The sequence below is a fragment of the Monomorium pharaonis genome, chromosome 6 (assembly GCF_013373865.1).
Source record: "Monomorium pharaonis isolate MP-MQ-018 chromosome 6, ASM1337386v2, whole genome shotgun sequence".
Lineage (NCBI taxonomy): Eukaryota > Metazoa > Arthropoda > Insecta > Hymenoptera > Formicidae > Monomorium > Monomorium pharaonis.
In genome coordinates this window covers 22,991,729-23,017,215 of record NC_050472.1, presented here as the reverse complement: position 1 = coordinate 23,017,215, position 25,487 = coordinate 22,991,729, and the positions used below count along the sequence as shown (strand labels likewise).

General features: G+C 24.3%; 2 protein-coding genes across 3 annotated transcripts; both read right to left on the bottom strand.

The window, feature by feature from the left end:
* Nucleotides 1-1,958: 1,958 nt before the first annotated feature.
* On the bottom strand, nt 1,959-15,655 carry LOC105841116. The gene is made up of 25 exons (XM_036289084.1): nt 15,459-15,655; nt 15,237-15,346; nt 15,056-15,149; nt 14,564-14,749; nt 14,223-14,316; nt 13,699-13,801; nt 13,435-13,543; nt 13,237-13,343; nt 11,960-12,028; nt 11,527-11,695; nt 11,188-11,367; nt 10,936-11,119; nt 9,708-9,734; nt 7,498-7,655; nt 7,276-7,385; nt 6,162-6,255; nt 5,461-5,646; nt 5,117-5,210; nt 4,087-4,189; nt 3,814-3,922; nt 3,613-3,719; nt 3,148-3,216; nt 2,660-2,828; nt 2,338-2,517; nt 1,959-2,272 (listed from the first exon to the last, which is right to left on the bottom strand). Exons 1-25 carry the CDS (start codon nt 15,610-15,612, stop codon nt 2,088-2,090), a joined length of 3,150 nt encoding a protein of 1,049 aa, XP_036144977.1. The 5' UTR covers nt 15,613-15,655; the 3' UTR covers nt 1,959-2,087.
* Nucleotides 15,656-17,860: 2,205 nt separating this feature from the next.
* Nucleotides 17,861-24,854, bottom strand: LOC105840696 (cytochrome P450 4C1). 2 transcript variants are annotated; one of them, XM_012687704.3, is made up of 14 exons: nt 24,594-24,854; nt 23,661-23,861; nt 22,931-23,152; nt 22,286-22,395; nt 21,748-21,841; nt 21,161-21,343; nt 20,747-20,840; nt 20,463-20,565; nt 20,171-20,270; nt 20,003-20,109; nt 19,147-19,215; nt 18,776-18,944; nt 18,146-18,325; nt 17,861-18,085 (listed from the first exon to the last, which is right to left on the bottom strand). In XM_012687704.3, the coding sequence occupies exons 3-14, from the start codon at nt 23,079-23,081 to the stop codon at nt 17,901-17,903; spliced, it is 1,545 nt and encodes a 514-aa protein (XP_012543158.1). In that variant the 5' UTR covers nt 23,082-23,152; nt 23,661-23,861; nt 24,594-24,854; the 3' UTR covers nt 17,861-17,900. The 2 variants fall into 2 exon arrangements, with proteins under 2 accessions (XP_012543158.1, XP_012543160.1); XM_012687706.3 differs by lacking the exon at nt 23,661-23,861.
* Between the last annotated feature and the right edge of the window lie 633 nt (nt 24,855-25,487).

The window sequence follows — 25,487 nt, the reverse complement described above, 5'->3', positions numbered from 1 at the left end:
TATACTTTACTTTCTAACAAAAATAAAAGTTAATTTAATATACTTGCTTGCGTGCTGCAGTTCTTGTAATATTATAATTAAATTTACTATATTTAAAAGGAGACATAAAAAATATATTTTACAGTAGGCCACTGAAAGCTCAAACATACATTATCGCTCGACATGGAAATCGAAAAAAAAAAGAAACAAGCAATACATCTTCCAACATCACAAGTGCACAATTCTCGTAGGTTGCTGCACGCGAGTAAAATGATGTCGCTCCGACTTGCAAGTTTGCGCGACTGGCCAGCCGAGAGGAGGGAAAAGTTTAACTTCAGAATTTACGGGCTGACGCTAGGAAAAAAGTTTCGGCACACATCTGGATGCGGCCGACCGATAATCGATATGTGCGGCCATTCTTGCTATGTGTCGCCCATACGCCACTCTGAAATCAAGATTTTTCGCCTAATTTGGCCTCTAATGCTTTTCCGACTCATTTGAGAACGCGCTACGAAAGTAGAAAAGTTGTTGCACACGAAGGGGATTTTCATTTATAATGCTTACATCGAACTTTGTGTTGCTTTGCGTTTTATTTTTTGTTATACTTGTGATTGAGATAAGCATCATTAACTCTTTTAGTGTATCAAAAGTTTTTATTGCTCCTTATAATGAAAGTAAACATATGGTAGTCCCTATTCTTTTTCTTCTAATTTCTTTTTGTGAAAGTTGAATACACTAAATTTACACGTATTAAATTTTTTAATAAAATTTTAAAATATCCATAAATAAAATAAAATATTAAGTCTATTTTAAATGTTTTTAATAAACATGCTCTTTAAGTGATATTCAGTGAATAATAAGTGAAAATATATTGATTTCAATATTATACTTATAACTTACCAATCAGTGAAATGAATATACTATCTTTTAATAATAATAGACTAATTCTAATTATTGAAGAAGGGGTTCTAAGATCCTTCTGAGCATCGATATTTAATTTAATAACTGTGTTTCAAGACTGACGAAATTGTCGGAGCGCGGTTTATAATGTTTATATGAGCTAAGAATATTAAAGAATATTAATAGAAAAATTACATTTAGCATTCGCTGCGGATCGAATAGCCAATCTTAACTTTATTTGTTTAAAACATTTATTGGTCAGAGAATTAACTTACTATTATTGTATATACCTATTTCTTCCCATACACTTAGATACTAACATTTGTCCTGCTAATAATTATCTACTGAGCCTTTAGAAGGCTTCAGAACACTTCACACTCTATTCCATTCCTCGTACGTTTCTTATTTGTTGAGTACTATTCGTCAAACACTTTCGTTCGAGCATGAAACACGCTGCATCTGTAATTTCCGTGCAGGAACTCGGCAATTCTACCAAGCCGTACCTTTCGTCGATCCACATGTCTTTCTCTTCGTCCTCCATGTCCATGGTTTTTCTCTTTATCTTCTTTTCTCTTAACTTTGCGTTCTATACATACGTTCGGAAAACTCGCCTGTTAGTATGTTCTCTTATTCCGTTTATATAAAAACGGATCGTTAGCGAAAAAAGAGAATAGCGGACGACAGCGGCGAACTAGTTGGGATCGTGCGCGTGAAATACACAGGTACGTCACGCACGTGCCGTCGTCTGTAAATCAGTTGCTAGTGCTCGGGTTTTAGCGAAATATTTAACGATGATTCCTATCCTCGTTCCGCAGTTGCACCAACCCTTCAGTCTCCTTGCTGAATTTATTGCATAATTTCAAAACGGTTCGGCGTTTCCGTGCCGACCGTGACTCGTCGCTGATTATGCGGCTTCCACAAATACCCAAACGATAAATTAAAAGTATAATGTTCTCGAACTGCCACTTATATGTTAAATATTTATAAAATAAAGCTATATATATATAATATATATAATAAAATTATTTTATAACAATGTCCAATGTATTTATAAATACCATTATAAAATTAAATTATTCTATACCATTTTTAACAATATTATAAATGTGGTATACATAAAAATATATAACAATTCTATAAAAAAACTTTTATCCAAAAATTTCTTAACTGGAGAATAGGGATTGTTTCTCTCTGCTTGTTAAATATGATTATGTATTGAGTTCAGATTGCAAACGTTTAATTGGGACAAAACGTACTCGAATTGGATGTGCAACACGAGTTATAATATCTCGCTTGAACTGAAGATCCTTCAAATAATCGATAGGTTCTAAATAAAAGTTGTGTACCAACGAAGCAATTACGGTTTTCAGTTCCAACATGGCAAATCGTTGTCCTGTTATTTGTAAATATATTACAATTTTTATATATGACAAGAAAGATTAATATCTTATACATTACCTATACAATTTCGTGATCCTGCGCTAAACGGTAAGTAGGAATAGGGATGACGTTTCTGAATTCTTTCAGACAAAAATCTATCTGGATCGAATACATCTGGATTTGGCCAGAAATTGGGATCTCGATGAATATCATAGATATAAATCATTACTGTAGCTCCAGAAGGAACCAAATATGATTCTGAAAAAAATGTAAAGTTAAAATTTTTTAAAAAGAAACCAAAAGTATTTGAAAAGTACAGAGCAATATAAGTATAAAAATATATAAAAATATGTATATTTTGTGTTTAAAATATTAAATGTATAGTTTATTCTTTACTCACGCATCTTTATATCTTCCGATAAGACTCGCGATATTAAAGAAACGCTGGGATATAATCTTAACGATTCTTTCAAACACCTTTCTAGATACAGCAAATTATTTAACGCTGTTAAAGTAAGCTTCCCTCCGTTTTCATTCATTACTTTTCTAACTTCACTTCTGACACGCTCCTAAAGTATTAAATAAACTTTTGCATTCTTAAAAAATGTTTATTAATTAAATTTAATTAATGTGTATACATATATATGTATATAATTATCACACAGAAAAATTATATACGTATTTTTTTAAATATATATCAAGGGTCGAAACGTAGTATTTGTAATTAATTCAATAAATTTTCCAGTTGGGTCGACAAAAAACTACCTCACTGTTTTTTTAAATAGTTAACGTTTTTAAATATTTATAGGAAGATTATTAACAGAAAAAATATTAATATTAATAAACATATTTAATTATTTGTTATAACTTTGTAATTTATAAAAATACCTGGACATCTTTATGCTCAGCTAACAGTAATATAGTGTACGTCAGACTCATTGCTACGGTATCATGTCCCTGTAACAGAAAGACATTTTCTTGTATATTATGTATGATACCCTAATAATAATAGTTTAAGAAATATTTTTTTAATTTATAAAATTGGTTTAGTATGTTTTATGTTTCATGGCACGCAATAATAAAAACTGACATTTTAAAGAAACTGACAATTATAACTATCTCTTACAATTAATATTTTTATTGCTTTATTAAGATAGTATAACGACATTATCTTAACATACAATAATACAATCTTTTTAAAGTAAATCTGTTTAAAGATATACGTTAATAATTTAAAAATATATGATATTATATATAACTTATCAAAAATATATAATATCATATTTGTATTTTGAATCAAATATTGTTAATCGCCTGATTTTTAAAGAATATTAATGAAATGCAAACGCTTACTTCGAACATAAAAGTATCGACTTCTTCTCTAATGTCAAATTCATTTATTTCGTTGTTGTTTGCTGCTGCTATCAGAAGATCCAACATAGCGAGTCGCTTTTTTTTAACTAAAATAGATAAAGAGATTAGGAACTGAGATAAATATTGAGAGTATTAATTTGATAACAGAGGTATTGGAAATTTTGTATATTTAATACGTACTTCCTAATATCTCCTTATCATCTGTTTCTGTTACAACTGTATCATTTTCTAAAAACTTCAAGTACCGTCCACCAGTATTTTTATGATATTGTTTTCTTTTTGCAATAATCTAAGGCATATATATTTCTTTATTACTTACATTATTCTACTAAAATAGATTACATATTAAGATTAATTTTTATATATATAAATTATGAGATCTTATTATAGTATAATAATTATACAACAGAAAGTTATACGTTAACAATTTTTGCTTATAAGAATTTTACTTACTTTTTGGGTAAAATTATGTAATATTTTTAAATTTTTAGTGTGCTTTCTACCTATTGGTGTTAGGGCAAATATCATATCAGAATGAAACCATGGTCTCATTATTCTGGACATAATTACAAAAGATAAATATTGATTATTGTATTTTTTTTAAATATAATTATAGATTTATTTGCTTGTATATTGTAAATTTTTTAACATAAATTTACTTTTTATTTTTAATACTTAGTAATGTAATGTACTCTACACACTTTATTTTAAATTTATGTTTAATTTTATAAAATTTAATAAAAAAAACCATTAATATACAAATATATTGTAGTACATATCTTTAATATTAGTTTTTAAAATATAAATTGCATAGCATTATAATAGTTCCAATATTTTTATTAATTTTTAAATATTTTTTTAATATAAGCCATATGTAAACAAATATGAAAATTACATTGATCACTTCTGTTAAGTTTTATTAATTTTCATAGTTAATCTAACATTAAATTTCAACTAATTCTCGAATTCATTTTTTTCAACTTACATTTTATTTAGACTAAAAAAAATTAGAAGTCAAAAGAAGCTTGCATTAGAAACCTATACCTCTCTTTTTTATTATTATTATTTATGACACGAAAAGTTTTAAATGCAACTACTTGTAATATTATTATACAGAGAAAATATGAAATATAATTTGATATTAAAAGCAAGACAGAAATAATTTAGAATATAATAAGTTATTAAAGAGAAAATTAAGTTGATAAAGCGAAATATTATATGCTTTATGAATGTATCAAATCTATTATCGTACGTAATATCAAAAATTTTATTAAGAACACATGCGCATGTACACACACACACGCGCGCGCGCACATTTTTATACATATTTGAATAAAAGCTTTATTTGAATACATATATAAGTTTAAAAAACACTCCATTCTTTGCTTGATATACGACTCCTTAAAAAATATAAAAAAATAGTTGTATATTATTATCAACAACTTTTCTGCAATGTTATAGTAAATTATTTGCATGTAATTACCTATAAAATAAAATGTTACCCATCTCATGAATTGCTTGGCGATATCTTTGTTGAAATTCTCCCATATTTTGCAAGGAAGTTCCCATTGCAGTTTCTGTAAGCATATTTGTTAAATTTGCATTAACGTTAAATTTTAATTTTAAAATTTTAATAATATAAATTATTTATGAAAAAACGTTAAAAGATTAGAGCTTCTTTTACACATAAGAAATTTCTTCTTTTACAATTTAATGTTAAAAATGAGTATTACAGATATTTTATTTTTATATAGTGTTATATTTATTATTGTATTATATAATTATTATTGTGTATTATTATGAAATATTTATGAACTATTCATTTACCACATATTGCATTTAACGTATGCTGACTAATAAAAGTCGCTAAATCCTCGATATTTGAACCATTAATGTTTTTTAGAGATTCTGTCATACGAGTGCTTTCTTCTATAAAAATATCGACAAACTCTTTTAATATAGTAAAATGAAATGCCGGCGTTAGAATCTTTCGTCTTTTTCGCCATTTCGATCCTGTAATAAATAAATTTTATGAGTACACTGAAAAAAAAAAGTAATATATTCAATAAGATATGTTATTGCGGGCTGCCAATTAAAAAAATACTCAATACAATAATATATGCTATTGCAGTATCAACATTGTACTTGCATTAATAGCAAATATTATTGTATTGAGTATTTTATGTAGTTGGCAGCCCGCAATCACATATGTTATTGGCTGTATTACTTTTTTTTTCTGTGTATGTATAAGCATACTGCGTAATAACTGCCGCGTAGATTTGATTGTATTTTAGATAGCGCAATATTATGCGTTATATTACTGTAACTATATTACGGTTATAATATAATATAGTTTATAATAAAGTAATATCTGTATATTATTTAAAGTAATATTATTCTACGTATATGATTATAATTGTTTTATTATTATATTGTTTTAAGTAAGAGTACATAAATATACCAAACGAAAAACTATTTTTATGAAAGTACATATAGAATTTTATGATAAAAAATTATATTTAGTTTACCTTCACTAGTAAGTAGACCAGTTCCCAACCAAGGATGAAAGAAACTGTACATATATCCTTTACTAAGATTTTGCGTTGTACTGCTTAATATTTTCTAAAATCACAAATACGACAAATTTAAATACGATATTTTTATCAAGCGCCGTATGTCTTTATCAAATGAAATATTAACCCTTTGCATCATGGTGGGTCACTCAGTGAAGGTCTCTAGTTTTTAATTATTTTAATGATTTTTAACTTTTTAAAGTCAGTTTTTTTGCTTTCTGATAGTTCGGGATACCTTAAGGTATTTTTATAAAATATATGACCGTAAATTTGTATTTATTTACTTGCTATAAATAAACAAATATAAAAAATTTGCTGCTTTTTTGAAATTTATTTTTTCATAGAGAAGAGCACTAATTTCTACGAAACTTTACATCTGAAGGTTTTTGAGGATTACGAATCAATTATCAAATTTTCGAAAATAGCGAATATACCAATAGCGGACACATTATTAAAAATTTTGCCAATTTTTATAAAACTTAGTATTTAAGGATTTTTGGGGGTGCTGATTATCCATTGTCAGAATTTTAAAATTCAAAATGGTGGATACAATATGACGGGCATAAAATTAAAAAATCAACTAATTTCCGCGAAACTTAGTATCTAGGAGTTTTATTATATTGGTCCGCTATTTTGAATTTTAAATTTTGCAAATCTGGCTACAAATTCGTTATCAGCACGAAGAAAAACCATCTAGATATTAAGTTTCACATTTGATTTAATTTTTATTTTTACGTCTACTATATCCGTCATTTTTAATTTTGAAAATCTGACATTACATTTGTAATCAGCGACTCAAAAAACACCTGAATACTGAGCTTTATCGAAATTGGCAAGCAAGAATAATTCGTGGCTCAAAGGATTAAAATCAAAATGTAAAAGTCTTTCGTTTTGCAAAGTTGTCATTGATCAGTGATATGAAAAACTACTTGTGATACTGTAAAGTATGTAGTTTTCTAAAAACAAGCTATAAATTACCATAAAATTTTGATCATTATTAGTAAAATATTAATTTACAAATTAATCGAATAAATCGATGAATGATATATCTTTCTGATATTTTCTTTACCTCTATATCATCTGGATGGTGAACAATAATGAAAGGAATAGGACCACACCAAAATGAATAAATTGGATAAAAATTTTTACAGGCTATTCGTTCAAGCTCCCAAAGTTTTTCTAAAATATAGAGAATATAAAATTTATAAATGATAAATGTAAATGTTTTAATATATAGTTTTAATGCAAAGTATATGCAATAAAACCATGCAGTGCAATTGTTTTTACTTGCCCTGCGAGTACATAATGAACTCTAAAGCATTTCCAACAAATGGCAGGCCTGGCTTATATGGGATTTTACTGATAAGTCGTCTAAATCTTCCATAATAAAGAATTACATACAATAATACAATAAAAATGCACAATAGTAATAAGGTAATGAGCATTGTTTGTTAAATAGTTGAAATTTTAAATAACTTAAAGTTTTCTTTAAATTTCTTGTTTTTCTTCTTTTAATTCTTGAACTTCAGTTATGTAATATAATACGTTGTAACTAAAAAATAAAAAATGTATTAACATTGTTGCACAGTAAAAAATTTTGTGTTTTCTTGTTAAAAAATATTCTGGTTAAAATTTTTATGTTAAAATTTAACATATTTATTTGTTACTTTAACATATTTCTGTTGTATTAATTCAAGTAAAGTGTTAAATTATTAGAATAACTGAAAAAAAAGTGTAAAAGTAACACAATGTGCACGTACTTTCAATTTACACTATGTTCCGTATTATCAGCGATAGGATTTATCTGTTAAAATTGACAGAAAAAAGTATTGAGTTTACTTTATAACGGATTTTAACAAGGACGATTTATTTCTTGCGATTTCACTATCTACCCGGAGATGGCGCATTTCTCCTGAAAAAGATTCATCTACTCAGTAGATTCTACTGAGTGAATAAAAGGGGCTTGCCAAGAATAAAGAATCTAGTACGATTGCATTCACATATATTATAGATTAATATTAGACCAATAATGGTTAGTCCAATAATACACATAAATTTTTTATCGATGATCCTGGAACAATCTATATATGCAATTAAAAAAAAACACATAATGAATTATATGTTTTAAAAAAATGTTAATAAAAGTTTTGCGAAATAAATGTACATTAATTAATTCATATAAAAATAATTTTAATATTTGTTTCTTGTATAAAAGATTTATAGATCTTACAAGATTAGAAAGAATTTTTTATTGTTTTATAAATATATCAATTTTTTATTGCATTCATAGAGAAAAAAATTAAAGTTACCTTAACAGAATAATAATGTTATTTTTTGTTTATCCATTACATAAAAGTTATAGGAACCGTAACACTTTGGAAGCAATTTCTACAGTTGTCTTAATCTTAGCAAGTGAAACTACTATATAAACGTGATAACCATAATCTAACTGATAACCATATTATCAATTGATAACGCTAGCACATTATCAGAAATATAAAAAATATCTGTTTAGTAAACTTATGATAAATAGAACAATTCTGTACGCGGTTTAACAGTTTGATGCAAAGGTAGCAGAAATCTCGTAAAATCTATCAGTCTGTTATTATTGGTTACCTTAGGTTATATCGCAGATTTTATCGGGAAAATACAAGTTTAATGCTAACACAGTTACTGTTTATCTGCTGTCATACTGCAAACATTTCACTAGGATATAAACAATGTGCACAAGAAAAAAATTACACTATAATACATACTTATTTTATAAAAGATTTCTCGCGAATTAATATTGCTGCTATCCGTTCTATTGCCATAATAGAATTGAGCTCCCAATACTATCGTACGACTATATTTTATAGATTTCTTAAATAGATTTTTCTACAGATTACATTAGAAGGTTAGTAAGAGGTTTTGATTGAGATAATTATATAAGAGAATATTCTTGATCCAAAGAGAGAGAGAGAGAGAGAGAGAGAGAGAGAATATTATTTATCAAATATTCAATGGCCGGTGTTCATAGTCGAATCTTATTTTAAGATCGTTTCAAGTAATGTCTCAAGATACTAAATAGATTTGTGAATAGTTGATAATATTTTATATAAAACTCGACTATGAATACCGGCCAATGTAATATAACTTGAATTTGCATTTCTGTTTCAAACATAGAAAATATTATTATAACAATCATAACAATTTTTGTAGAAAAATAAAATTTTTTATTTAATTAATTAAAAATAATCTACATACAATGCGATTACATACAATACAATTGTTATATTATGCCAATGAGAATGATATGTTAACTTTTATTCTCCATGTCGGAATAAAATTATTAACATTGTCCACAATTATTTTTCTATATTTGATATTTTTATATGTTGATTTTAATACGTTCCGGACAATTCAAATTTTATTTTAAAATCAGAATTTGATTCGAAATAAATTATAAAAAATAAACACGCTGATTTTTACTTTCTATTCCAAGAGTCAAAATTAACTTACTTGAGCTTTATCGTCTTATGGTTTGTACTTACATGAACAAAAAGTTTAAGATGTTAATTTATGTTGATATATTGAAATGTTTACTACCTATTGTTTACGGAATATGTTTAAAATGTAATAACTCTACACAAATTGTAATATTCTTATTAAATGAATCGGATTAACTTTGATACACGACTATTAATACTGAATCTTCCGACTTTTTTTTGCAGGTTATCTCAGATAAACTTGTTTTCAATACAACTTTCTAAAAAAAAGAGAAATATCAGTAACCGTCGTCTGTGTAAATAAACAAATGAAATCGCGGCTCATACATGTCTATTCAAATTTAGTAATATAATATTCTCTTTATAATAAATAAATTTTCGAAATGTAATTTAAGTTATAAAGTTTATTATTGTAAAATTATAACATAAGTATAGCAATAACGTAAAGAAAAAGAATGTAAGACGACGATCTTAAAGTTTATTGATTTATCTTAATTTCTGTAACAATGTAAAAATAATAATTTGTTTTTTTAGATTACTAAAGTCTTTTGTATCTATTGTAAAAATTAAATTTTATATTTTAAAAAATTTTAATTTTCTAAAAACATGTTATTTTGCTTTTCTGGGAATAAGATAATGAAAAGAATCAAATTATGTTAAAAATGTACTTCTTATATAAACAAAATATAATATATTATATTAAACGTTATCTTAACTTTTAATCATCTTGTTTATTTATTTATTTAATAAAAATGTTGCAAAAAAAGAAATTAAAAATAAATATATTTTTACGCTTATGTTAAAATAAAAAATCTTGAATTGGAAATACAAAGGAATATATTATATGCTTTATTTACATCAGATTAAAATTATATGCATAAGTTTTTAGTTAAAACAATTTTACAATATCATTACTTTTTTCAGGAATTTATAGATACGCACTACTTTAGTTATAACATTTTTTTGTTAATGTCTGCACTTGACAACTTAATAAACAATATTTTGTTACTTCATGTATATATAATTAAATTTCAGATAAAAATTTTCTTGGAACAGTTTATATATTAAATACTTATACTTTATTTATAAAATAAAATTATTTTAAAAATTAAATTATTATATTATTAACAAAAATATAAATATAATATACATAATAATACACAAATACAATTTTATAACTCTTTTAATTAAGAATTCCTTCACTGGAGAATAGGGATTGCTTTCTCCGTGCCAAATAAGACTACGTATTGGTCTCAGATTGCAAATGTTTAATTGGGATAAATCGTACTCGAATTGGATGTGCAACACGGGTTACAATATCTCGCTTGAACTGAAGATCCTTCAAATAATCGACAGGTTCTAAATAAAAGTTGTGTACCAACGAAGCAATTACGGTTTTCAGTTCCAACATGGCATATCGTTGTCCTGTTATTTGTAAATATATTAGAATTTTTATTATATATGACACGAGAGATTAATACCTTATACATTACCTATACAATTTCGTGGTCCTGCGCTAAACGGTAAGTAAGAATAAGGATGACGTTTTTGAATTCTCTCAGGCAAAAATCTATCTGGATCGAATACATCTGGATTTGGCCAGAAATTGGGATCTCGATGAATATCATAGATATAAATCATTACTACAGCTCCAGAAGGCACCAAATATGATTCTGAAAAAATATAATAAGTCATAATTTCTTAAAAACAAACAAAAGAATTTGAAAAGTACAAAGCAAATATAATAAGTATAAAAAATATAAAGGTATGTATATAAAAATATGTATATTCTGTGTTTAAAATATAAAATATATAGTTTATTCTTTACTTACGCATTTTTATATCTTCCGATAAAACTCGCGATATGAAAGAAACGCTGGGATATAATCTTAATGATTCTTTCAAACACCTTTCTAGATACAGCAAATTGTTTAACGCTGTTATAGTAAGCTTTCCTCCGTTTTCATCCATTACTTTTCTAACTTCACTTCTGACACGGTCCTAAATCATTAAATAAACTTTTGCATTTTTATAAATTTTGTCTTGATTATTAATTAAATCAAATTTAATAAGACATTAATGTATACATATTCATGTATATAATTTTATATTATTATAATTTGACTAGAAAAATTATATACTCAATTTTTGTAAACAGTTAACATTTTTATCTATTTGTTAAAAATTATTAACAAGAAAAGTTAAAACTATTGATAAATATTTTTATTTATTTGCTATTATTTAATAATACATAAAAGAAAATACCTGAATATCTTTGTACTCAGCTAGAAGTAATATAGCATAAGTCAAACCCATCGCTATAGTATCATGTCCCTATAATAGGAAGTATTTCGTTTTATATTACGTTACAAATTATAGTATAATAATAACACAAAACGTATAAAACATATTTTTCAAATTTATAAATTTGTTCCAACATATTATATGTTTTAGAACGTAATTATAAGAAAGAAATGTTTTAAGTCATTTTAAGTTATCAGTTTAAGAAAACTGATATTTATTTTATTTTGTATAATATGAAAGAAAGAATACTGGCATGTGTTTCCTAAAGCGGTACCCTTTTATTTATATTAGGAACTATTATACTGCATTAATATAATTTACTTATATAATTATAGAAATAAGAACCTATAGTTTTTACATTTATGACTTTTAATATAAAACCTAATCAAAACGGATCTAAACTAATTTAACTGTATATACATATAATCGCGCATCACATTACGCCTTACGAAATCGATGGATACTATAATTAACAAAAAAATATTTTACATTGGAGGACCTCTAAAAATTTTCACATTAACTTGTATAGATTTAATGCAAGTATTTTATACAAATTTTCTGTTAATGAAAAAGAAACAGAGAACGTAGTCTATTATACCAGTTTTTAGATTTCTCACATTTATTTTTTGGTTTCTTTTATGTTGCGAAAATATTATTTATTACAAAATATGAAACAGTATTGTAAAAATTAAAGAAATGAATTAGCTATTTAACTCGACTGTCTAATCTATACAGTCTTATTTGTACTTTGACACGGTAATGATATTCCTTTTATTCTCTGGCACACAAGCATTCCACAACGGTTTAAAATAATAATTAATTTGATTCTGAATATCAGAGACATTATTCCTGTCATAAATTTACTGTCATGAACTTATGGATGGTGTTTCTGCAAAATTCATTAATAAATGAACATTTGCTGGTATAGAGTTAGCTTAAATAACTAACTTATTTTTTGAGAATAACAACTGCTACATTATTCAATAGAAAATACTTCTAGTTATATTTATGTTTTTAAAATTTCAGTTTTTGTTTAAGGAATATCATTCAACAACAAAGTATTATGCCAGTATTTATTTCTACAAATATCCAAATCTTTTTAAAGTATGACTTTTAAAGATATACGTTTGTAATTTAAATATATGATGTTGAATTGAAAATACTTTATGTCTTGCTTCATAGTTCAGCTTAATAATCCGATGATTTTTAAGGAATATTGATGAAATGCAAACGCTTACTTCGAACATGAAGGTATCAATTTCTTCTCTAATGTCCGAATCATTTATCTCATTATTGCGCGCTGCTGCTATCAGAAGATCCAACATAGCGAGTCGCTTTTTCTTAACTTAAAAAAGTAAAAAAATTTAAACTAATATTAAGAGTATTAATTTAATGTTAAAAATTGTATATATGTATACATATACGTATATACATACTTCCAAATATTTCCTTATCATCCGTTTCTATTATATCTGTATCATTTTCTAAAAGTTTCAAGTATTGTCCAGCAGTGCTGTCATGATATTGTTTTCTTTCCGCAATAATCTAAAGCATATATTTCTTTATTACTTACATTACTATTCTATAATACTGAAATATATTATATATTAAGATTAGTTTATATACATGTAAATTATGATATTATTAGATCTTATACGGTGGAATGTTATGTATTCCCAATTTTGAATAATTTAACTTACTTTTTCGGTAAATTTATGCAGTATTTCTAAATTTTTAGTGTGTTTTTTACCCATCGGTGTTAGCGCAAATATTACATCAGGATGAAGCCATGGTCTCATTATTCTAAACATAATTATAGAAAATATGTATTGAAGCAATTGTTTTATTATTTAAAAAAAATTTTATTGTATGTTTGTTTGCTTGTAAAATGTAATTTTTTAATTGTAAATTTATTTTTTATTTTTAATACTTAGTCATGTAATGTGCTACACACACTTTATTTTAAATTTATATGTAATTTTGTAAAATTTGATAAAAAAGCTACTATTAATATACAAATATATTATATTACATATTTTCAATATTATTGTTTAAAATATAAATTTTTTATATATATTTGAATAAAAATTTTTAAGTGATTAAAAATACTCTATTATTTGCTTTACTATCGATATACGACTTCTTAAGAAATACAATTAAAAAATAGTTATGTATCATTATCGGCTATTTTTCTGCAATGTAAATTATTCACGCATGTAATTACCTATAAAATAAAATGTTACCCATCTCATGGATTGCTTGGCGATATCGTTGTTGAAATTCTCCCATATTTTGCAAGGAAGTTCCCATTGCAGTTTCTGTAAGCATATTTGTTAAATTTGCATTAACGTTAAATTTTAATTGTAAAATTTTAATAATATAAATTATTTATGGAAAATCGTTAAAAGATTAGAGCTTCTTTTACACATAAGAAATTTTTTCTTTTACAAATTTAATGTTAAAAATGAGTAACAGATTTTATTATTATATAGTGTTATATTTATTATTGTATTATATAATTATTATTGTGTATTATTATGAAATATTTATGAACTATTCATTTACCACATATTGCATTTAACGTATGTTGACTAATAAAAGTCGCTAAATCCTCGATATTTGAACCATTAATGTTTTTTAGAGATTCTGTCATACGCGTGCTTTCTTCTATAAAAATATCGACAAACTCTTTTAATATAGTAAAATGAAATGCCGGCGTTAGAATCTTTCGTCTTTTTCGCCATTTTGATCCTGTAACAAATAAATTTTATGAGCATGTATAACCATACTGCGTAATAATTGCCGCGTAGATTTGATTTGATTTTAGATAGCGCAATATATTACTATAACTATAATACGATTATAATATAATATAGTTTATAATATAGTAATATTTGTGTATTATCTAAAGTAATATTACTCTACGTATATGGTTATAATGGTTTTATTATTATGTTGCTTTAAATAATATAGTACACAAATATAACAAATAACAAAAAACTATTTTTTTGAAAATGCATATAGAATTTTATGATAAAAAATTGTATTGAAGTTTACCTTCACTAGTAAGTAGACCAGTTCCCAACCAAGAATGAAGAAAACTGTAGATATAACCTTTCCCAAAATTTTGCGTTGTACTACTTAGTATTTTCTAAAACCATAAATAGGATAAGTTTAAATGCAACAATATCTGTATTAATTGATAGAATAAAGGTTTATCTTTTAATATTTTCTTTACCTCGACATCATCTGGATGGTAAACGCTAATAAAAGGAATAGGACCACACCAAAATGAATAAATTGGATAATAATTTTTACAGGCTATTCTTTCAAGCTCCCAAAGTTTTTCTAAAATATAGAGAATATAAAATTTATAAATGATAAATGTAAATGTTTTAATATATAGTTTTAATGCAAAGTATATGCAATAAAACCATGCAGTGCAATTGTTTTTACTTGCCCTGCGAGTACATAAAGAACTCTAAAGCATTTCCAACAAATGGCAGGCCTGGCTTATATGGGATTTTACTGATAAGTCGTCTAAATCTTCCATAATAAAGAATGACATACAATAACAGGATAAAAATACACAATAGTAATACAGTAATGAACATTGTTTGTTAAATAGCTGAAACTTTAAATAATTTAAAGTTGCTTTTAAATTTCTTGTTTTTCTTCTTTCAATTCTTAAATTAGAATTACATAATATAGTTATATAATGCGCTGTAACAAAAAATAACAATCAATACTTTAATTTAATACCAATATTAATAAGAATATACACAATAAAAATTTTTTGTACTTATAAATATTTTTTAAAATTTATGTTTTGCTGTACAGAATGAATAATCATTGTTTTTAAATCTTAAATGTTATATAATCCATAATTTTATAAAATAGTTATGATCTTATATTTTATAACTATTTTAATGTTTTTTGAATTGCAACATTGTTTTCATTTAACATTTAATTTTAAAAACTCTTAACTTTGTCTCTATATATATTTCTATATTAAAAAAAGTTTACTTGTTAAATGCTCAACATCTATCAGAAATTTTTTGGAATAATGTTGCTGTGATATGTAATAAAAGTAATTCTAAGTTAGAATAATTGTCCTATTTATTTTTTTTAATACCAGTACTTTATTTTTTCTTATGTATTATTTTATATACAACAGATTTATATATAATAGATTTTTTTATTAAAAACATTTTATTCCTGGAAATTATAAAATTGTATTTTGCACAAAAAGTTTAAACACTAAGATATGTTTCGACCGAACAAACGCTTCTTTACTTATTAATTTATGTTTTTTACATATCAGTTATTTTTACTTAATATTTGTTTTATTATTTTATCTTTTATATATTAACATATTTTTATAACAGCTCTTTATTTATTTAATTGCTTAATATGTGATTTTAATACTTTTCTGACAAATTAAAATTTTTTTTTAAATCAGATGTAGCACAAAATTAAAAAAAGCATCGATTTTTACTTACCACTTTAAAGGCCAAAATCGCTTATTTTATCCATTATCCTTAGTTTATGCTTACACGAATAAAAGTTGAAAATGTTAATTTATTTTAATGTATAGAAAAATGATTACTTGTTTATTGTTTATGGAATGTGTTAAATATTTGTAATGACTTTGCATAAATTATAATTTTTGCGTTAGTACTTAATGAATAGGTTGCAATAATTTCGGAATACGACTTTTTAAGTACTCAATCTCTTGTGGCTTCTACACTCCTTAGTAGTTTATGTCATACTAACCGTTTTTTATGCAACTTTTTAGAAGCAAAAGAAATATTGATGATTGACGCTTGCGTAATTAAGCAATGGATTGCTGATTGCGCTCGTTTACTTAAATTTAGCAACATAATGTTTTTTTTGTACGTCAATTTCTTAATTTTATTTTTGTAGCACTATAAAAAAATAAAGCAATATAATTAAATTTTAAGTTACATATTAGACATCTCTTTATCCACATATTTTTAAAGAATTCTAACATATGTAAGAATTTATCAATACAATAATTAGTGCGTGAACAAAAATCTTACAATTTTATTTATATTAAGAAGTAAAAATATAAAACAAAGATGGATTGTCGATATTTTACCACTTTGTTTTTTAATTACATCAAAACAAAAATAAATATGTTTTTAGTCTGTTTTATTGAAAGATGTGCCAGTTTAAGCTGCATCCCAATTGTTATTTTTAAAACCGAATTATGAGAAAAAAATAAGCAAGAAAAAAGTATAAATAAAATTGAATGCTATAAACATGTAAAATATGCGTATTTATTCTGCTGATAAGGTATGATTTAAGTACGCAAATTCAGTAATTCTCTTTTTCAAAAATACTTTTTATTATATAAATACTATAAAAACATTGTACATTCTTATATTTTTATAAATAAAATTTATATTTATTAATATTCTTGGTATATGTTTAAATATTAAAAATTAAAAAATGAAACTATTTATCCTAGCATTGAAAATATAGAGTACAGTGGAACTCAATTCATCCGGACATATTAGGGCACAAAAGAGTTTCGGTAATCGAGGTTCAGTTCACTAAGTTTTCTTTTTGCAATTATTAGTATCGGAGCTGATACTCAAAAAATTTAAAAAATGTTGAGCTCTTATTATTCAAAATATCTAGTCTGTACTTTATTATCCGAATAGTCCGAATAAAAATAAACACTTGATTATAAATTTATTATATTTGAATATTATATTTGAAATATTATATTTGAAATTGAGCACAAATTTATTCGTATAAATGGAATGTAGGTTAAACGAAGTTCTACTATTATATACTATTATGTATTAGGATATATAAAAATCCCATGAACCATTCTTATCTAAAGATTTTTTAATTTTATTATTAAATAAAACTACATGACTTTGAATGAATCAGTACGATCGATTGGGACAAATCGTGCACGAATTGGTTTTGTAACACGGCTTATGATATCTGTTTTAAACTGAAGATCCTTCAAATAATCGACGGGCTCCAGATAAAAATTATATATTAATGATGCCATTATAGCTTTTAGTTCCATCATAGCAAATCGTTGTCCTGTTATTCATAAATATAAATTAGAATTTATTTATATAAGAAGAAATTAACATATATTACCTATACAATTTCGTGGTCCTGCGCTAAATGGTAAGTAAGAATAAGGATGACGTTTTTGAATTCTCTCAGGCAAAAATCTATCTGGATCGAATACGTCTGGATTTGGCCAGAAGTTTGGATCTCGATGAATATCATAGATATTTATATGTAGCACTGTTCCAGAAGGCACCAAATATGATTCTAAAAATATTATATAATAAAATATTATATAACAAAATATAATTTTTAAAATTTAAATTAGTGCCACACTACTTGCTGTTACATACACAAATTTATTTATATGTAAAAATTATATTTTACTTAAAATATAATTTTTTTCATGCAAATGATTTGAATTGGAAAGTACAATATTAATAATTAAGTACATACAAATTAAATTAATTGCAAATACATTTAGAATTGATAAGTTTAAATTTTTTGACAATATTATTATATATGTGAAATTGGAAATATTGTGTAACGGAAAACAAAAGAAAAAGATAGAAAAAAAAACAAAAAAAATATATAAATATTTATTTAAAGATTTTTGTTTTACATTAATTTTATATATAAAATTAATTTAAAACAAAAATCTTACATATATATGTATATATGTATACATATATAGATGTATATTAATTTATTACGTACTCATATTCACATCTTCTGATAGAACTCGTGAAATGAAAGGAACACTAGGATACAACCTCAACGATTCTTTTAAACATCTTTCCAAGTATGTCATATCATTTAACGTTGATATAGTAATCTTTCCTTCATTTGCTTGCATAAGTGCACTAACTTCATTTCTAATACGTTCCTATAAGAGAAAATAATAAAATTTTGCATATTTTATGGTTTATGTTTGATATTTCTGTGATTATTAGTTAAAAATACGGCAGTACTTTCTAACATATGTAAAAATAATTTTTAATAGAAATTTAGTATAATTAAAATATTATTAAAATATACCCTTAACTAATTGTTTATATATTGATTGAATAAATTATTATTTTACGAACCTGTACATCTTTATGTTCAGCTAGCATTAATATTGCAAAAGTCAGACCCATTGCTACGGTATCATGTCCCTATAAATAAAACGTTTTCATTTCTGCAAACGGGTTAATAAATTAAAATTTTTTTTTAGCAAAAAATAGCAAATAATTATCAAATAATTCCGATATAGAAATCGATCTATTCTGTTGATATGGCTCAGGCAGCTTAATATACCTTTTTCTTAGTATGAGAATAAATTTTTCTCTGTGTATGTTTTAGAGCTATATCTGCCTACAAGAATATTTGACATATCTACAATTATTTATTTTAATTATTACTAACTAATTGAATATTTAATTCTACAACGAGAACTAAAATTATTAATTTACAATATAATAATTGGAATAAAACACTGTATGTATTGTAAATGAAATACGAATAAAATTAGAGGGCTATAGATATGAAAAACACATGATCAACAAAATATACAAAAAAATAAAAAAAAAAGAATAAGGGTAATTGAAGAAGAAGACATTAAACTATATCGCGAAATATAATAAAACATAGTTTTTTAAGACTAATCTCTTTTTCGATTTGCATTGCTGTAATACAAATAATTTAAGTTAACATAATTTAAATTTTTTTTTTATAGAAATCTATTTATAATATTGACTTTTATTTTTTGATATGTATAGATTTATTGTTTATATACGTAAATACATAAATATTAACATCTTTTGAAGAAAACAATTGTATAAAAATATTGAATTATTTGTTTTTTTTATCTTTATCAAAAAAATTTTTATCTTTTAATTTACAATTTAAATAATGAAAATAATTTCTACAGAATATCTATGAAATATAAACACTGTTTCTTACTTCGAACATAAAGGTATCGACTTCTTCTCTAATATCCAAATCATTCATTTCGTTATTGCGAGCCACCGCTATCAGAAGATCCAACATAGCGAGCCGCTTTTTCGTAACTTAAATAGATAGAGTTTTACTATAATTTTATATAAAAGATTTTATTTAAGTATTCTATACCTTCTGTCACTTCATCGTCTGCAATATTTTTATCGTTGTTAATATTTATCAAGAATCGTCCATCAGTACTTTCATGATATTTTTTTCTTTCTGCAATAATCTAAAACAGCATATATATATATATGTATACACACACACACACACACACATGTGTGTATATATATATATATATATTGTTACTATTTATTGTTAAAAAATTGTATACATTAATATATTAAATGTAGAAATAGTTAAAATTACTGTTTTAAAGAAAAATTTTGATATAAATCTAAAGAATAAAACTTTCACTTACTTTGTCGGTGAAACTATGCAATATTTTTAAGTATTTGGCATGCTTTCTACCCTCTGATGTTAATGCAAATATTATATCAGGAGTCAACCAAGGTCTCATTACTCTATGTATTGTTACATGTATTTTAATAATTTGTTTTTTAAGAAATGCGAATTTATATGGCTTTATAAATTATATATTTTTTTTTGCATATTTATTACAACAGCTTCACTTCTATTGTTTTAATGTTAAAAATAACTATATAATATATCTCTGATAAAATTTACTATCTAAATGTAAATTACCTGTAAACTATAATCTTTCCAATTTCGTGGACTGCTTCACGATATTGATATTCGAATTTGCCCATTTCTCGTAAGGAAGTACCCATAGCGGTTTCTGCAATTGCATTAATGTAAATATTAAAATTACGAACTTATCTTGTTAATGCTGTTATTTTAATGATAATTTGAAAAAATAAAATATTTTTTACAAAGCTATATTTTCTCTCGATTTTATAAAATATATTGTATAAATTTATAGTTTTTGAACTTATAGTTCATAGTTTATAATAAACTTATAAGTTTTTAAAATTAGTAAATATTAGTAAATATTATAATTAATAAAAATTATATAAATATAAATCTTGGAAATGGAATGTCCATTCTAATTGCAGAGACAAACGTTCTTATTTTATAAATATGTGTACATATATTTACCACATATTACATTCAATGAATGTTCACTGACAAAAAACATTAAGTCATCAACTGATCCTTTGATATCTTTCAAAGATTTTGTCATACGATTTCCTTCATTGATTAAAATTTCAACAAACTGTTTCAATATTTTAAAATGAAACGCAGGTGTCAGTATCCTTCGCCTTTTGTGCCATTTGGTCCCTGTAACAAAGGTAAAATAACGAACTTAGACTTAATTTACGATATTAAAATTTATCTTTTTTCATATTATATTTTTAAAAACTGAATGTTTTTTTTTATCTAAAAATAATATTTAATTTAACTGTACACGATAATTCTTTAATTTCTATTTTATCTTAATATTAATAATGTTTTACATACTTCATATTTTTTAAATATATAAATCTAATATTTGATAATTATAAATATTAATAATATTGACTGTATGTTTATATATTGTTTTTATATTACATTATTTATTGTAAATTACACAATCTGACATAAAGGATATATAAAAGTATATATACATAAATTTTTACACAGACTTTATTTAGGTCTTTTTTTTAGTTTAAAATTAAGAATTTTTGTTAAATTCTTTGTGATACCTTCGCTAATAAGTAATCCAGTACCTAACCAAGGTTTGAAGAAAGTATACATATAACCTTTTGAAAGATGTTCCTTTGGGCTACTTAATACTTTCTAAAATTAAAAAAATTAAATTAGATATTAATAATTTTTTTATAAAAAATAAACTAAGAAATTACAGAAAGAACATAGTACTTGCAGGATCTTGCAACAAATATTTCTGAGGAAGCATTGTGGATTGTTCGAAAAACAATCCCTTTGTATGTAGCCAGACTCAGAGATCGATATTTAAGTCGGTTTTTATATTTAATATTGTTTTAAGTACTATTTCAAAATGTTATAAATCAACCAGATAATTTAACATTATTATCTTAAGATATTGTTTAAGACAATTTTGAAATAAGAATTGTCTATGAATGTCGGCCATATTTTAATAATAATCTAAATTACGCTATAAATATTTGTAAAATTTACGCGTTTGAATTGTTTTAAATTGTTTATAAAAAAACGATAAATAAATTGATAGAAAATTAACTTTTGTTTTTTTATCTTTTTTACCTCTAAATCATCTGGATCGTGGACGCTTACAAAAGCAATCGGACCAAGCCAAAATTTGTACATTGGATAATAAGTTTTACAACACAAACGCTGAAGTTTCCAAAGATCTTCTAAAAAAATATATAAAAAATATAAGATTTAAAAAAGTAAATAATATTTAGTTTATTGAAATTTACGTGTAGTTATTTACGTGTAATTATTTTTATGCATGCTTCTAATCAAATCTAAATAAAATTTTACTGTCCATTTTGGAATTTTTTTTTAAGAAGATCGATTTATTTAAATGTATTTTAAGTTATTTGAATGGAGGACTCATGATAAAATTTTACCATTCTAATTATACCTAACTATCTAACTTATTTAAAACCTTTATAATTTAAATATACATTTAAATATACATTTAATTATTTAAAAATCAAATTAATAGGTACTGTTGTGAAAATAAAAAAATGGATTTGATTAATAATCAAACTTCTAATACATATATTTTTTGCATCTTATTTTTAAATTAAGAAAAATTTTTTTACATTTAACTAAATATTACACGTAGCAATCGTAACTGTTACTTATTAATTAACATTACTTATTCGTAAATAATACAAATGTTAATCAGTAAAATTAAGATTTTCTGAAAATTTTACTTACCTTGTGAACATATTAAATCTATACTATGGCCAATTATTGGAAGTGACGGTAAACCCGGTATCTTATTAATCAATTTTGCAAATTTTACATATTGAAACGAATAATATAGTAAGACAAGAAAAACACTCAATAAAAATAAAGCAAAAATCATTGTTTACGAATTAAAAGTCTCTTTAACTTTTTTCCGTCTTTTAGTTAACACGAGTTATGTAACGTAATATGCTGTAATAAAAAATAGAAAATTATTTTATAATTTTATCGATAATAATGGTAATAATAAAAATGATTATCTAAACAATTTATGAACGTAAAACAGAAATAAACATATATATATATATATATATATCTATTTTACGTTTATAAATTTTGATAATCCATTAATAATCCATGATAAATGTACATATATATTGTGTGTGTGTGTGTGTGTGTGTGTGTGTGTTTGTGTGTGTGTGTGTGTGTGTACATACACACAAATATGTACATTTATAATATTTTGATCTTATCTAAGCTATTTTCATATATCTCATTTTCCTGTTCTTATTTTCACTAGGTTCCAAAATTACTGATATATCTCGCGTAAACAGATAGAACGGATTAAACTAAATAGAAGAATCTTTTATTGCTTGACAAATTTTTTAAATAAATAATTAAAAATTATAAATGTCCGCGAACCAACATGCATCAGCATAACTTTGCGAAAAAAAGAACAGTATTTAATGACTAGACGTACAAACAACGTGTGATGCTAGACTCTCATCTCAAGCTATAATTATTTTTCTTTTTTTTCTTATAAAGTAAAGAAGTATCTTGCAGTACAAAAAGTATTTTTCCACATCGTTCATACGTAACGTTGTTGTTTGTAGAGCGCTTGACCCAATAGCCTACTTAAAATGCTTAGCTGTCTCTTTTCGCTGAATCACGCAATTGCATGCTGAATCAAGGATTATTATTAATTAATTTCTTATTAATTATACATTGAAGAATTAACAAAAAAAATTTAGTTTTATTCAGTCTACTTATCCAAAGAAATGGCACTATAATTTCCAGACAATGTAATTATAACACAAACTCTGTATATTATAAATATGATAAAAATAGATAATAGTGTATATTTATACCATTTACACATAATTCACAATTTAAATAATTTATTAATTTTATTGCATATATGCATGCAATATATGTACATTGCAGTAATACATTTTACATAAACTTATCTATATTAAAATGATTGTAACAATTTGTTATACAATTTTTTAATTATAATAACGTATTTAATTATTTTTAAAGACTCTTATAAATATATAGTTAATAATTTTTGTTTTGTTTTTGCAATTTTTTTGTTTAAAGTTAGTACAAATATACTATCTTTATTTTATTTTATTTTATTGTATTATGAACAAAAATGTTGTATAAATGTTATATAAGAACAAATTTATGACAAATATGTTTCTTCTTATCTATATTTATATATAAACAATTACATATATTTAATCGAAATATTTATACTTTGAAAAAAGATTTTGTTTAAAAAAAGATTATATTAAGAAAAATTAGTATATCTTAAAGAATTCTAAAGATTGTTTTATACAAAAATACTTTACGACAACATGCTTATACCCAAAATATAATATAAAATGAGAAATAAGAAATGTTTACTTACCTTGTTATACAAAATACTTCCAAATGAGTAATTTTATTTATTTACTTTTTTATTCTATTTTTATTTCTAAAATTTATAAATTACTTATGTTGCACATTAATTTCTAAAACCTGATATAACTAACTTCTGGAACTTATTTACAAAATTATATAACTAATAAGATTCTAACTTAAACTTTATAACAACTAAAGACATCGATAATAACAGAATCGCTGCTATTACGTCTTTGACTTAATCATACAAGGTAACGTCTTATAAATTCAATCCGACATCTACTGATGTCACGTCTCAACAGATTTTCATTAAACAAATCAGATATTGCCACGTCATCAAATGAGATAGAGTGCAGTAAAAACGAAGATACTGATGTTAAGACTATGTATGTTATGTAGCCGTTTTAATTGCATGCTTCGTACTCTGTGATCAGTTAGTCACATCGCTACAAACTTATAGAAATGTACAATTTTAATAAGAAGTATCAGATATGATTTTAACGTTTTATGAATTAAAATCAATATTAATCAAATTAATAAAAAATTTTTATAGTTTTTCGTGACATATGTGTATATGTAATTTATTTTAATTTTATTTAAATTATTTTAATTTATCTAAATGCAACACACCGTAAAGTACACATAATAATGTATCGTTTTATCGCAATATTTTATATGATATCGAATATATTTCTATGTTTTTTAAATATATTATTTTTACATATTTAGCAACTAATCTTACACAAATTAATTGAACACGAAATAAATTATCAAATTAACTTACATCTTGAACTGTTTTATTTAGTCAACATATGTTAGAAAAAAATTGATAATCCTATATTTATAAATAATGGCATTACTTTCATAATTATATATTCATATTTATAATTATTTTCATTTT